The sequence below is a fragment of the Ambystoma mexicanum genome, chromosome 9, assembly GCF_040938575.1.
Source record: "Ambystoma mexicanum isolate Mex_15411 chromosome 9, UKY_AmexF1_1, whole genome shotgun sequence".
In the NCBI taxonomy this organism is placed as follows: Eukaryota; Metazoa; Chordata; class Amphibia; order Caudata; family Ambystomatidae; genus Ambystoma; species Ambystoma mexicanum.
The window spans coordinates 536,687,517-536,702,102 of NC_090931.1; the positions used below are offsets into that span (position 1 = coordinate 536,687,517).

At 44.0% G+C, this 14,586-nt stretch overlaps 1 protein-coding gene across 5 annotated transcripts in view; it reads right to left on the minus strand.

The window, feature by feature from the left end:
* The window catches only part of BRIP1 (BRCA1 interacting DNA helicase 1), a 2,318,009-nt gene that overhangs the window by 2,082,369 nt on the left and 221,054 nt on the right, over positions 1-14,586 (minus strand). For 4 of the 5 annotated variants that reach the window (XM_069615088.1, XM_069615084.1, XM_069615085.1 and 1 more), the window contains one exon: positions 8,117-8,247. In XM_069615088.1, the coding sequence (XP_069471189.1) occupies positions 8,117-8,247 (131 nt within the window). The remainder of the gene's footprint in view (positions 1-8,116; positions 8,248-14,586) is intronic. The other variant, XM_069615086.1, reaches the window with a different exon arrangement.

Sequence of the window (14,586 nt, forward strand, 5' to 3'; positions counted from 1 at the left end):
CGTCCAAGAGTTCCGTTTCCACGTTCAGCTTGCGTTTGCATTGTTGTTTTTTTCAGAAATTGAAGAGGGCGCTCGATATCGAAGGATTTGAGAGCGTTTGTTTCCCTGTGTCGTTTTTCTTACATGGATTTGCGTTGTATATCCTCCCCTCCAAGGGGGGTACATTGTTTCCTTTTGTTTTACTGCCAGTGTCTGTTCTTGATGGTGGATTTTCACTGGACTTTACCCCTTTTGCTTTTCCAGTTTTATTTTTGTTATAAATTATTTTCCTTGGCAGTGGGGGCAATGGATTGTTTCTGTTGTGTGGAATATGCTCTGGAGCCAAACCTATTGGGTCACCATGCGCGGCGGCGCTGCTGGCATTGTTTTGGGAGGCTGGGATGTCCGATGGGGGGGCCAGAGCTGCCCCGTGTCGGTTCGTTGGTAGGAGGCCAAGGACCCACCTCCATGCTGATAGTTCCGTCCGTGGGGGACAAGCCACTGGCCACAATGTGCGTTGGTTCGGCGTGGATCAGGGCCGTTGCCTGGAAGGCGGCTGAGCCGGACAATCCAGATCTGTCTGCACTGAGCCCGGGATCGTCTGCGGTCGCCCCTATTTGAGGCGTGTTTGCAGGTCAGGCAGCTGTGCAATCGCCCCTGGCTGGATGGGCTTTATTTGCAGATCGAATGGCCTGTTTGGGTTCCCTTTATACCCATTAGTAATCTTGTGCGTGATGTTGTCCTGGGTGTTTCCGTTTCTGGTAGACTGAGGCGTTGGCAATCCGACTGGATCAATGATGTCTGATGTCAAGCCGGGCTGGAGAAAGGGCCCGCCCAGGTCGTCCTCCGACGGCCTCGGCGGTCAAACCTCTCGCCGAAGCGGAACTCTGGCCGGGGCTAGACCAAGATGCAGGAACTACCACTGCGGCTGGAGGGTCCAAAAGGCGCACTCCTGAATTCGCCATCTGGCGGTGTGTTCCCAGGTCGCTTGTTCCACTCCCCAAATAAGCCAGCGCGGTCTCCGACTGCCTGGGACGTTGGGGTGCTGTCAGATCCTTCTTGAGCTGAAAATGCAGCGATACTTGAATTTTTCATTAATTTTGCCAAACCCCTTACTGATGCTGAGGCTTCCGGAGGGAAAACAGATGGATATGTCGGAGTGTGCGGGGAACTAGTGTTCTGCGGGCAGGCCAAAGACACTCCCCTAGCAAGCGCATTGTTCTTACCTTGCTCTCGCTTAACTGGAGAGGCTAGAGCGACTTTGTCAGGTCGAGGTGGAGGAATTGTGTTACTCCGGAGGCAGTGTTTTGGCTCGCCAACAGGCGAAGCAGGGCTTAAGGCTGATGAGTCGGCCATGGCCCGCTGCCCGCCTCCGCCAGCCGAGGACTGCAGGACTGCTTTACTCTGCGTCTACTCCGCATTCCGCTCCGCGGAAAGCTTCGGTGTTTTGTAGGTCCTCCCACAAACAATGGCAATGGACAAGAGACTGGAAAACAGTAGAGCGGGGACGGCAGGACTGCTTTACTCTGTTAATACATATGAAATTAAGGCGTTGTGCACGTCCTTTGTCACACAGGCCCTCACACATCACAGAACCTGCCTTGGACATTGATAAAGGGCATACATCATTCTGTACACAAAATTGCCTACATCCTTTCTAGGGGCACCGTCTCACTGACATCTGTTGCTGGCTTTCTCAGCAAGAAGTGTGTTGGAGACGCCCTTTGGGAGACTGTTCTCTCAACAGCCTGTCCATTGAGAACATCGTCTGTCCCATGATATTTGTACTACAAAAAGTATGTATGTTAATAAACAAACGTTTTTCATATACACTGGAAAAACACTGGTCCTCATTACAAGTTTGCCTGTATTCCGGCGGTAAATCTGCCGGAATATTGGAAAACGCAATTATTGTTACCGGCACTTGTTTACCGGTATTACTGGAATATTACAGGTGCTGGTATACACGTTAAGTCCCCTTTCCATGGAGTCCCACAGAACTCTGTGGGGGGGACATTGCCACCATTACCGGTTGTGCCGGTAATACAGGCAGTTTTTTGCCTGTAGGCGTCAGATTTACCTCCAGCTCTTAGCCCAGCTCTTAGCCCAGCAGGAGAAAGGAAGGAGCGATGGGCTGGGGAGGCATTTACTGGATCAGGTGAGGCATGGGTTATTGGGATTAAGTGATTCTGCAGTTTAAGTTTGTGTGTGTGGCAAGTGAATATAAGAAGTTAGTGTAAGGAGTGAATGTGAAGTGAATGGTACTGAGTCAAAGGGGGTTAAGTTGTAGTGGGCAGAGAGTAGTAATAGTGGGAGGAGAGGAGTAGTAGTAGTGAGGAGGAGGAGGAGGAATAGTAGCGAGAGGAGGAATAGTAGTGTTGGAGGAGTAGGAGGAGAGTTGACATCAAATGTGGGAGACAGTAGACAAGAGGAGAGAAACATTGACGGGACAAAAGGTTGGTGAGGAGTAGTCACGGGGAAAGGAAGTGGGTAGAATAGAGGGGTAAGGCAACAGTGGGCATAAGTGAAGCCAGCTGAATTATACAAAGAAATTGCAAGGAACAACCCCAACCAATAGTAGAACACTAACTTTTGGTGAGAGCAAGCAAAAGTTAGGAAGTCCTGGAGTCTGCATTTAGGGAATCGCCACTAGTCTGAGCTAAATGCAGACAGTAAAAGTCAACCAGTAGCACTAACTGGGGTTATGGGTGGCTGGGTTAGGAAAGAGGGTCATGGCAAGGTGAGAGAGCGAGGGGGGACTACCCTAGGCCCCACTAAGATCTCAATAAAGACCCTTGAACTATCCTTGAGAACTCAGAGTGTTTTTTGTGCCATCTGTGACAGCAGTTTGCTGCTTTCCTTTTGGTAATCGAGAGGGGTTCCAACATGAACCAATAGCTTACCTAGTCTACTTGTCCCCCCATGGGACTACTCGAACTAGGGGAACCAGATGGAAGATTCCCTGGATAGACAATTTCAGACGAGTGGCAGGAAGGCTGTCGCCAGACCAGGCAGAGAACTCCATTACTTACAGGCACAAACTGCTGCACTTCAAATTCGTACATCAAGTGAACCACACCCCCCTCCTAGATGGCACTCTATGGATTCCGATATAGCCCTCGATTGGCTGTGCGATGTAGAAAATCTGCATCTTTAGCGACATCAGGTGTGCAACTAGACACCTATTTACAACAAATGGGTACAAATACACGCCGCTCTAGCAGGGAATCACAGATTGAGAGGTTGCACTTATTCTGTCCATCTGGCTACCGGGACAATTCAAATTGAAGCCTAAAAATTCAAGGCGGTTTCTTTGAGTAACTGCTATGATTAACAAGTGTATAACTGAACTATCCTGGTGCAAGCACGCTCAACCTTCCCCACCCCGATAAACTTAAGATGGCGCTCAGATTTAATATATTAGCGACAAGGAAGACATATGGCAACCCGATAGCGCGTGCCCATAGGCCAAAACATTAAAGGGGCTTTCACAGAACGCATATGTTAATTCAACATATTGTTAATGAGGCTCGGGGATGAGTGTGTTAGTATTGAGGGTTCCGCAAAACGCTCAACAAGTAGGCCCACTGCCTTCATATGTTACTTACGCCAGATAGACATGCTTGAATAGAGACTTTGCCATCTTTGCACTCGATTGAGAGAGATCTTAATGTACATGACAAGTTTTTTTTGGCATTCTGTAATATTAAAAAGCAATAAATAAAAGAACTATTTGGTAAACAAAGCAAGAATGATTTCACAGGAGTAATTCTACAGATAACCAGTGCTAGATCCCCAATCCCTCCCCCCCCCCCCCCAGCTCGACCCCAAAGAGCGAGCACACAAAGAGGCTGGTAGCAAAGTTACTTGTCAAATATTTAAATCAATCAAATTTTAGCAGTGTAAGGGGAAGGCTGATTAAAGGACCTGTAAATGCTGCTAACCAATCACGGTAAAGTCAAGCATACATCAACCACATAGGCCAGTCAGGCTGATGCGAGTGACCAAGATTATGTAGAAAAATGCCCTCACCATTTATTGCCTACCCAAAGTGTGCTAAATACAAATTGAAAAAGCATGGAGCTAAAACGCAGCCTTCTTTCAGACCACGATTTACCTTGATTTCATCAGAAAATGCACCATTGCCTTTCAATCACACTTGAACATTCATATCCGAGTGTAATAAGATTATTAAAGCAGTCCCTCATCCATTTCATCAGTCAATGGCTTGGCCCAAAGCTTACCTCTGACCATTTTATCAAAAGCAATGGTAAGGTCGAGAAAGGCGGCATATACAGGAGATCCAGGTTTCAAAATTGCCTGGGCTTTCAAGGTATTTACTACCAAAACATTCCCAATGGTTCCCAGGCCTTTTCTGAAACCGGTTTGGTATGCTGGCAGGATTGCCTTTCCCTAACCCACATATTCAGTTCTTGTAGGGGTAAAGACGTGAACACCTTGCTAGAAACATCTAGAAAGGCTGTAAACTGAAATGCAGCAGGTTTTTTGTGCTGTTCCTTCTTAAAAATGGGAATCAGTAGGGATTTGGTCCAGGAGCTCAGCAACTGAATTTTTATGATGTTGGCAAATAGGAGATTATATATCTATGCCAATTAGTGTCAATATGCACAAGAAAATGAAAACGATTTCAAAGAATAAACTGTGATCTTCATGATGGGAATATGCTAAAAGGGAAACTGAATGAAATGAAAGAGAAAGACTAACTGAGACACTGCGAATAATTTTAGATACCTAATGAAAAAGTCAAATTCTTAGAAATATTTAATGGTATAGCCGGAATTTAGCAAAAATTCCCTATATACTTTGAGAAGTTCTCAGATAGGCAGTCGGCATGCATTTCTTTATGGAATTTCAACTAAACTGATTGCAAATTTTAGAGATTTTAGGAGAGAGCAGAAACATTGCACAGCAATTGTTACTGTGGACTGTGCAATTGTGAGGAGATGTGGGGGCATCTATGTTTTTGTGTTTCAAACAATGCACAGGTTCTGTGGATTAGTGCAGTACAAAGTGTATGAGAAAATAATGTATTTTACCCCGCTACAGCCATTTAATATAAATATTGGCAGTATACTTTAAATAGATTTTTCATTGATTGGAAATGTATATGCTGTTTGACTGGACTGGATTTTTGCATTTCTGCAGAAGGCTTTATCACAACCCATAGCACATGGAAAGAAAAAAAGAATGGTATGATTTGCTGGCTTCCTGGGTTATGGACGTTATGGCCAACATTACTGGAACTTTTGGCTCATGAAAGGCATGTCCTCTAACCTCGGACCTCCTGGGTTACAATGGGACTTCCCACTGCTAGCTGGTCTTGTGCGTTATAACACGTGTTGACATGATCTGCCGCCGTCTGGTCAGGCCTGGTGTCCCCACAAGTCAATCAAAACAGAAATATAAGATTTTAACCAGCAATATGTGTCAAGTTCACAGAGAAACCTTTAGAATAGGAGTGACCCACCGTTTAGAGAGGGAAAATGAATGAATATGATCTGCACACCATTTAACTTTGGACAGTCTGGTGTAATTTGAAGACTCAACGCAAGGAACTTCCTAGTGTCTTGTATTTGTATTCACTGAAGAACAAAGGTATCATTTCGAAAAGGACTGTCACAAAAGTACGAAATTTATAGAAAAACATTGATGGCTAGATTAATGTACGCCAGGGGGTAAAGAGGTAAGAGAGGGCACATAACTCAGTGGTAAGAGGACATACTTGCATAGCGCAGTCCTGAAGGTAGATCTCAAAAAGGTTGGTTAGGACGATTAGTCTGGATAGGAAGCTCCCATTCCTAGCAGATGTTGTTTTGAAGAGTTCCACTGAAAAGATGGATGTAATTAACAGGGGGATGGGATAGTGCATTCTAGCAAGTGGGCAGGAAGGGAAAAGGAGTAAAAGCAAGAGGAAGCATGGGGGCAGTGAACTGATAGATTGTAAAGAGTCGAGGCGCAGGCCCATTGAAAAGGAGAGAGCTCGGTGAAATATAGTCAGTGAGGTAGTGAGGGTAAAGATCTTTTCTGTTCCTTTCATAACGGGCTCAACTGACAATGAAGCAGGAATATGGCCAAATTGAGAATAAGAGGAAATGGGTGGTCACACCGTGGGACTTCATTCCATGCCGCTTTTCATGGTGGTACTAGCATCATCCTGTTCCACTAACTACACTCCTAGTCATTACCTGGATAGCTAGCCAAGTTATCTTACAACTTCGCCACTCACCAGTCCTTGTTCTACTTATTTGCATTCCTAAAGCAGTTCTTATGGGCATTCGAAGCACATCAATTGGCCCCTGAGACACGGAAGAACTGTGTCCCCGGTTCATGAGGACGTTCTGCATTCCAAGGTGTCCTTTTACATGGAGAGCCTAGTTTTCTAAAATTTGTATGCACAGGAGAATCCCTCGCTACACCCTTGTTTTTTTTCCTTCTTCCTTTCCCCCTTTTTTCCACTACCCCCAACGCTCGATGCACAGTCCCAACTCCACACACACACAGTATCCCCAAGATATTGCGGTAATATGGGCCACGATATCAGGGCCATAGTACCAGGACCTGCTTCCATGATAACTGTGTTACTGTTTCACCCAGTAGGACTTCACCTCATCATTTCTAAATTGGACTGTTGACTTACTACCCTTGACCCACGTGTTTAGGGTAAAGAGTTAAAACATGCTCTAAAGCAGTTTGCTCAAGATGCCTAACCATTCAAATCATAACTTTCAACTTCTAGTCAAAGAATTGTTTTGAATTTCAACGAAATTTATGATGGGAACCATTTCGTTTAGGATTGACTCATGGATCAAATCAGTATCCATCCGGCTGAGATGGATGCATGAACTATACAGTGACAACAATATTATTTAGAACACATCCCAAAGGCAAACGCACAAGATAAAAAGCAGTATTTAAATACAGCATCGTTATTGAAAAAATAAAATGTAATCAAATGCTTTTGCATGGCAATTATAGCTACTCTGATGGATTAATCGGGATATTTTGCAATTTATGTTGGTGAAGTAAATGAATCTCAAGTATCAATGTTTCAAAAAGGCAGTAGCAACAGCGCAATTGATAGGTCAGTCAAATATTGTTTAAGGCAGTGCCTAAGACAAAGAACAAATGAGAACTAACTGGTGAACATCAGTTTGCTCCCACACCAATTTTCAATTGTAAAAGATGTGTGTTTCAATACCGACAAGGCCCCCTCACTAGCACTTCCTTCCCTTTAGAATTCCACATTCCTACTGCATTCCAATAGTTACATTTGTGGGTGAATACTCCAGAGCACTTGCTTTTACATACATCTCCCTTCCATTCAGTGGTCTGGAGTTTTCAACCCTAACAGCGAGGCTAATGTGATATTTTACATTTCAGCACCAGTTCTGAATGCTCCGTGACCCACAGTTATAAATATCCTGCCGGCAGAAGCAATGGTGAAGGCTACGTGGAGCAGTCTCATGCATCCTATAACTTATCACCAACAACCACCCATGGCCGAAGGTATTACAACCTTTAATATTGCAACCAAGCTCAAAGAATACCCACAACGCAACAAATCCTTATCTGTATAGCACCAAGCTGGCCCTTGCTCTTTTTACTTTCTGCATTGGAGAATTAATTATGTAAAAAAAGGTCTTTGAAAGGAGCCTTTAACAAACACAAATTATGGCCCAAGCGAGTTAAACATACTCTTTAAACTGAGAGACTTAATGTAAGATAGTTCATTTTAAGATGGATTGCAGCGCACAACAACAAAGAAGGTTTTGATACTGCAGTCGTTCATTAATTTTTGCACATTAGCAAAAGGGATGGTTGTTTCCAGGCTAATTGTTTTGATCTTGCGGCTGCACAAAGTTCTATGGAGAAAGACAGGCAGCACGTCTGAAAGGTGCAACGACTCTCTTAACCCATCGGTCTTTGAGGCAGTCCATTGTATGCCCATTGTGTACAGCAATAATGGACTCATTTGTAACCGCAGGAGAAAAATGAGGATATAAACGGGTCTAATGCCCGTGACATGACCCAGCAAATCCGTAATGTACTAAAAAATTACCCTAGATTTGGCAGCCATGTTTTACTGCCTTTTTTCATGCCAATACATTTTGCTTACCTCCTGCTCCGTGTCTAATGAGCGGATTCTTTTACGGTCCACTTGAAAGTCATCATCGCCGAGTCCACCAAAAGACGACTGCTTTTTGGCAAATAACTTGGAAGCTAGAGTAGGCTTTGTGCAGCTTGCTTCTGAATGAGAACACAAATATAAAATAAGGAAAGAAGTCTAACAAAACTGGTGCAGTACTGATCCAGCTATTCATTGGTAACACAGAAGTCATACCCGCCTACTGATCCCCAGTCATTTGTGACACCTTTTTTGTGTAGACCGAGCATTTTAATAATGTATGTAATATGTCCGATGTAAAGCGCTTTGGATAAAAGCGCTATATAAATAACAGATTATTATAATTAATATTTAAGCCAACAGAACTTTGCTTGTTAGGTCTTGTTGGCACACACTTGTAAAGGAGAAGTATTCCAGAATAAAAAGTGCTGTGCTAGTGGCTGAAAAGCCAAGACTGGATGAAGATGGCAGTAGTAGAAAAACATTTTGTCAGTCAACATGTTTATTTGGATGACCCTTCCATTTAACAGGTATTAAACAAACATGATATTAGACATATGCACATCAACACATAGCAGAAGTACAATTATTTAAAAAAAAAACCTATTAGAGGACTCCAAGATGGGGATAGGCACCGGGAGGACGTGAGCACAGTCTCCGACTAGACCCTCATAACAAGTCTAACAAAGCAAGGCACCGGTAACCGAGGTCGGAAACCACAAAATATTGATCAGCTGCATCAGCATCTGCTGTGATCAAGCGGAGGCGCAGGAGAGCGCAGACCCAGCAGATATGGTCGGGTGAGCGAACGGCGGCAACCTGCGCATGCCACCCTGACGCACTGTTGCAGCCCCGGGGGCGCCCATCCCCCCTGGAGTGGATCGAGGTCGAGTGAGTGGGACGCCCACACTCAGCCACAGTAACTGTCATTTATAGTGTCTGGGACGCCGCGTACTTCAACTGCGGCTCCAGAGCATCAGCCTGCCTGCATAGAGAGGGGCGGACTCAGAGGCGAGGAGAGTGTCGGTGGTGCCCTTGCCGGGCTGTGGGGGCAGGGCCGGAAGCTCATTGAGGAACCCTGGTGTGACTGGATTGATCTGCCCGCCCGTGGCTGTGCGGAGAGGCTAACTGGAGTGGCGAGGCCCCTCTGCGGGGACCAACAGGCACTTTGTTACAGAATGTGAGCAGTCTAGTGCAGGAGCGTTGGTGGTCGAGGGGGATCAAGATCTACAGAACTAAGAGTGCAGGCCCCAGCACCGAGCCTGCTGAGGCCTGCCAAGCTTTGCACCCTCCACTGCCTGTGAAGGGAGTGGAACCTTCCAGTCTGCCCCCCCCACCCAACGGCCAGGTACCCCCACAGGCCCAACTGTTCCTGTATTCTGTAGGAACTTGCTGTACCTCTGCAAGCACTTCCAGTGCAGGGGGAACACTAGATGATTGAGCAGCCTCAGGTTAATGCACTCAGGGGGACTTCGCAACTTAAAGAGCTCCTCTCCACAGTGTCAGCCACCAACCTTTAGTCACAGAAGTAGCCAGCGACAAAGGCCAATTACAGGGGACAAGGGGAGGGGCACACCCGGTAAACAGCCCTGGCACCCACCCCACAGGAAGGCACCCTCGGACAGTGTTGGGCCAAAGATCCCAATGCCCAACCTCAGCAGGCTGCAATCCAAGAGAGCCGGGATGCATCCTTGAGCAGCAGCACCGCTACCATGGCTATATCCAAGGAAGACCTGGAGGATTAATTCAATGACATCCAGAACAAGCTTACGGCATCTTTTCAATCTCAATTTGCGACGTTCACGTCAGAGGTAAAGCAGGCTATTCATAACTTGAAAAGGGACGTCGCATCCCTCGAGGAGCGGGCAAACACCACGGAGAGAGCGCTACAGGAAATCATGGAGGACAATAGGAAAACCAATTAAACATTGGAAGACCTAGTTAGGATCTCCCACAACTTAGAGCTCCAGTGCGAGGATCTAGAAAACAGATGCCAGAGATACAACATTCGCATTCAGAGCTTGTCGGAAGAAGTGGGGGACAACCTGAAGGAGACAGTCCATCAAATCTTCACCGATCTCCTGGCGCGGCGCAAAGGCGGAAGAGGTGGTCGTCGACAGAGTTCATAGAACCAGTCGCAAAAGGCAAGAAGCAGGTGCGCGACCCAGAGACACGTTGGTGGCACTGGTGAGATACCCTCAAAAAGGGGTCATCCTTCGAGAGGCCCGAGAAGCAGAGCCCATCACTTACAAAGGGGAAGAAATCCAATATCAAGACTTGGCCCAGTCCACCCTAAAGAAGCATAGGGAGATGGGTCCAGTGGTGAGAGTCCTTCAGTCTAAGCAAATAAAGTACAAGTGGACCTTCCCCTTAGGTCTTCTCTTCACCTGGTAGGGACGCCAGCACAGAATCACAAGTGAAGAAGGCTCCATATCTTGCATCTCAGCGACAAGGATATACGGCCAGAGGCACCAAGGGAGACAGGTGCGCCCCCGGGGGCAAAAACATGGGAGTAGTTGCAGGTGGTGCAGCTGCATAGAAGGAATCTGTGCCAGGCGCAGACCCACAGGACAAACACCCTGCAGGGGCGCAGCATACCACCTAGACTTGTCCGGATCCCACTTGGAATCACATTAGGTATTTTATGATACCCTGCTAGTTTGCCCTGGAATCGTTGGCGAGCTAATCCCGAGGGTGGTACACCAGAAGGTTAATTAGGAATCTTAGCTCGTACCGGGGGGGGGGCGTACATTGGGGGTTGTTGAGGGGTGTCAAAAGGAGAGGGGAGTGACTGGCGTGGGGTCTGCGCACATTCACTTCAGGGAGTGAAATAGGCAGGGAGCGGGCAGTCAGTCCAGTACTTTTCAGACGTAATAACCGCCAGTCTTCAAATGTCTAACGCTTAATGTACGGGGGCTGCACTCCCCTGTGAAAAGGAAGAAGGTAGACCGGTTTTTCTTACATTCGCAGCCAGACATGGTAGCCCTCAAGAGCCTCACATCCGGAAACAGGACAGGCACACATTTAGGCTGAAACACTATCCCCAAACATCCCAGGCGAATGCCCAGGGGAAGGCAGCAGGGTTACACAACTGGATTGCCTTGTTTCTTTATGTTGAACATTGAAACTGAACTCGACTTGAAACTTGCAGAAGGGGAGTTCACCCAGGTTATAAAGAGAAATACATATGAAAATGCACATATGAGAAATACCATTGTTGGGGTTTGTTGTGCATTGCCATATATTTGTGTATTTTATGCCTAAGGGTGAGGGCCAGTTATCCAGGGTTAGAGTGTTTGCTTTAGTTTTGATAGCCAGAGAAATCCTCGTCAGGGTAGGGATAATGAGGTGTTTGATGACATTTATGATTGAATGAAAATTGCATATTTTGAGAAATCAGCCAAAATGTGTCTGCTTCACATTTGACCCCTCACACCACTCCCATCATATATTAGAGACACTATGAGCCTTTTGAGTAGGATTGTGCGAGATAAGATGGAAAGAAACATCTCTATTGGCTACATTAGATGTGGTGTCATTGTACACCAGCATCAAGCATAAAAATGGAATTGAGGCAATACAACATTTTCTGTTGACCAAATCAACAAGATAGAGACCATCCTCTCATGCGGATAGAAATGTTAAAATGCTGCCTAGAACACAATGCATTCTTCTTCAATAGGAAATATTACTGTCAGTCCTGTGGCACTGCTATGGGGACCACATTTGTGCCCTCATATGCCAATTTATATATGCGAGTATGGAAAAAAATCTGGCATGCAGAAAATGTATCAATTTACACACAGAAAATACGACTTTGGACTCGATATATAGACTGTTTGCTTATAATATGGGATGGAACTCCAATTGCAAAGAAGGGCTCCAATATTTATCTATCATTAACAACAATAGAAATAAATATAGAATTCACATGACATCATACAGAAAGTATTATATACTTGGATGTAAGTATTAAAATAGTGGACATAAAGATACAAAGTTTAATGCATAGAAAAGAAACCAGCACAAATGCTGTATTACATGCGAATAGTGGACAACCGAACAGCCTAAAGTGGACCATACCTTATGGCAAGTTCAAAAGAATCAAAAGAGACTGCTCAGGAGAAGATGAGTGTCTACAATTTCCCAGGATGCTGCACACTGTTTTAGGGAAAGAAAGTACCCGAAACAAATCTTCAAGGCAGCTTATGAAAAAGACAGAAAACTCAGGAGAGAAGATCTATTAATAATTAAGAACAAAGAGTATCAAAAAGAAGAGAATAAAGACATTACGATTCATAACATAAAATAAGCAATATGGACAAACACAAAATATCTTGCACACATTGGAGGATTTTAAAACAGGACTAGACATTAAGGACCAAATAGGAGAAAGAGCAATGAAAACCACAGAAGGCATCTATCGATTAGAAATGTACTAGTCACGAGTTTCCTAGAACTGAAAACCACTAAGGAGGATTGATTATCCTCAAAAAAGTTGGAATTCGTAAAATGGCAACAATGCAAAGCATGCAGATATGGGATCAATACAGTAGAATATACCAACCCACGCACAAGTAGTATTGTGAAAATTAAACAACGTTTGACATGTAGCAGCACCCATGTGGTTTATGTCATTAATTGTGGGTCTAACAAATGGTACATAGGGAGTACAAAACGTATGGGCAGATTGAGAATTCTGCAATATCTGCAAGTAATTAAGAACAAGGATTTCTCTTACCCCCTTGCAAAACAGAGAGGGAGACAAATTGCAATTGAGGCAAAGAGAATCGAGATACATTGTGGATATGAACACTAAGATACCACATGGACACAACCTAGAATGGGAACTTTATACGTTTGTTGGTACAGGATAGGATCACATTAGGAAACTTGAAAGGACTGTGAATAACGAGAATTGACAAGTGTGAAAGCTTCATAGGAAACTCAACAAAAGTGATTGTTAATTTATGATAAAAATAGAAAATATTTGTAACATAAGAATAGTTCAGAGAGGGTTATTCAATACATTGGGGATATAAAAATAAGATCTATGTAACCATCTTACAAGTAAGGTAATGGATTAGCCTAGATCAGAATACACTTAGTGCGATATGTAATACAAGAAAGAAAACTGAATGAGATTTCTTATAGAGACTAAAGAAGTAGGATAATATGCATTATGCACTTAATCATATGATACACTTTGCATAAGTAATAAGTGAGGATATTGCACACGTATTGCACTATGCTCTTTATAACCATTAATGATCTGGTAAGCAATGTCATACATATAAGTGAATTGGTGCTGTAGATAGAAGAACACCCTTTATGAAACGAGCAAAGGAATTATGCAATTACTTAATGAAAAAAACATGAACAATGTGTCATTGTCTGCACGAATGAGGAACTATGCACTATACAAAGATCTGATGAAGAAATGTTCTCTAATAACTCAGTCAATAAGATAAACGTCAAAACTAGAATAGTATCACAGAAATAATAATTAAGGACTGGCTGATAATGTACAAGTAAGCTGTGTATTGGATTTGCACGACACATCATTTTTCTAAATATGTAAAATAATGTATGAATATGAAGCACATGCACTTTGGAATGGGTAAAGAATGTCAAAATGTTGCACAAGTACTGGTTTTATATTGTGTAAAATATGGTAAAGACACTTTAGCACTATGCACCTTAGCATGGAGCACAACATTGCCAAATGTTGCACAAATATGCAAAATGCACTTTAATATTCAAGAATTGCGTTTGAACAAAGAACATTTTAGCTTTTTAAAAACACTCTAAGATGGCTGCCAACAATGATCAATGTAATAGATGGGAATTGGCCACAATGGGGAACATGAATGACGGACTAGACGTGGCCTGAGAGCCTGTCTCTGTGTTCAAATGTAAAAAACACAAAGAAAGTCTGACTCGGAGGAAGCCCGGGAAAGGGTGAACGCGTTAGTACAGCAGACAGCTGTTTGTGATCAACTGTGCGAGCCTGTTTTAATGATGGATTAAATAATACATCTTTAAAAGGGATCGGTCCTCCGTGGTGCTTTGCAGGCAAATAGTGCCGTGAAGAGAGCTGTGCAAAACAATGGAGACCCAGAAGTATGGATATATATAACTGAGTATGGATATATATAACTGAAGATCGGGCACAAATAAAATCAGCGAATTTCGATTGATTTGTAACCAAAGTTTTTGTCACAATTCCAATTTCCCAATATGTTTTAAATTGTGTTGCTGCCCTGCTCCAACCCCTAAACTGAATGTGTTCTTTGAAATTTACTACCTAGGGTTTGCACAGCACACTGGCAGTAATCCAGAGGACTTGTAAATCCTTTATTTTCATGATTTTCCCCTTCCACAACCCCTCTGCTCAAACTCTGTAGAGGCTAGAATCAATCAACATAATTCACCCATCACATATTTAACCACTTTCACTT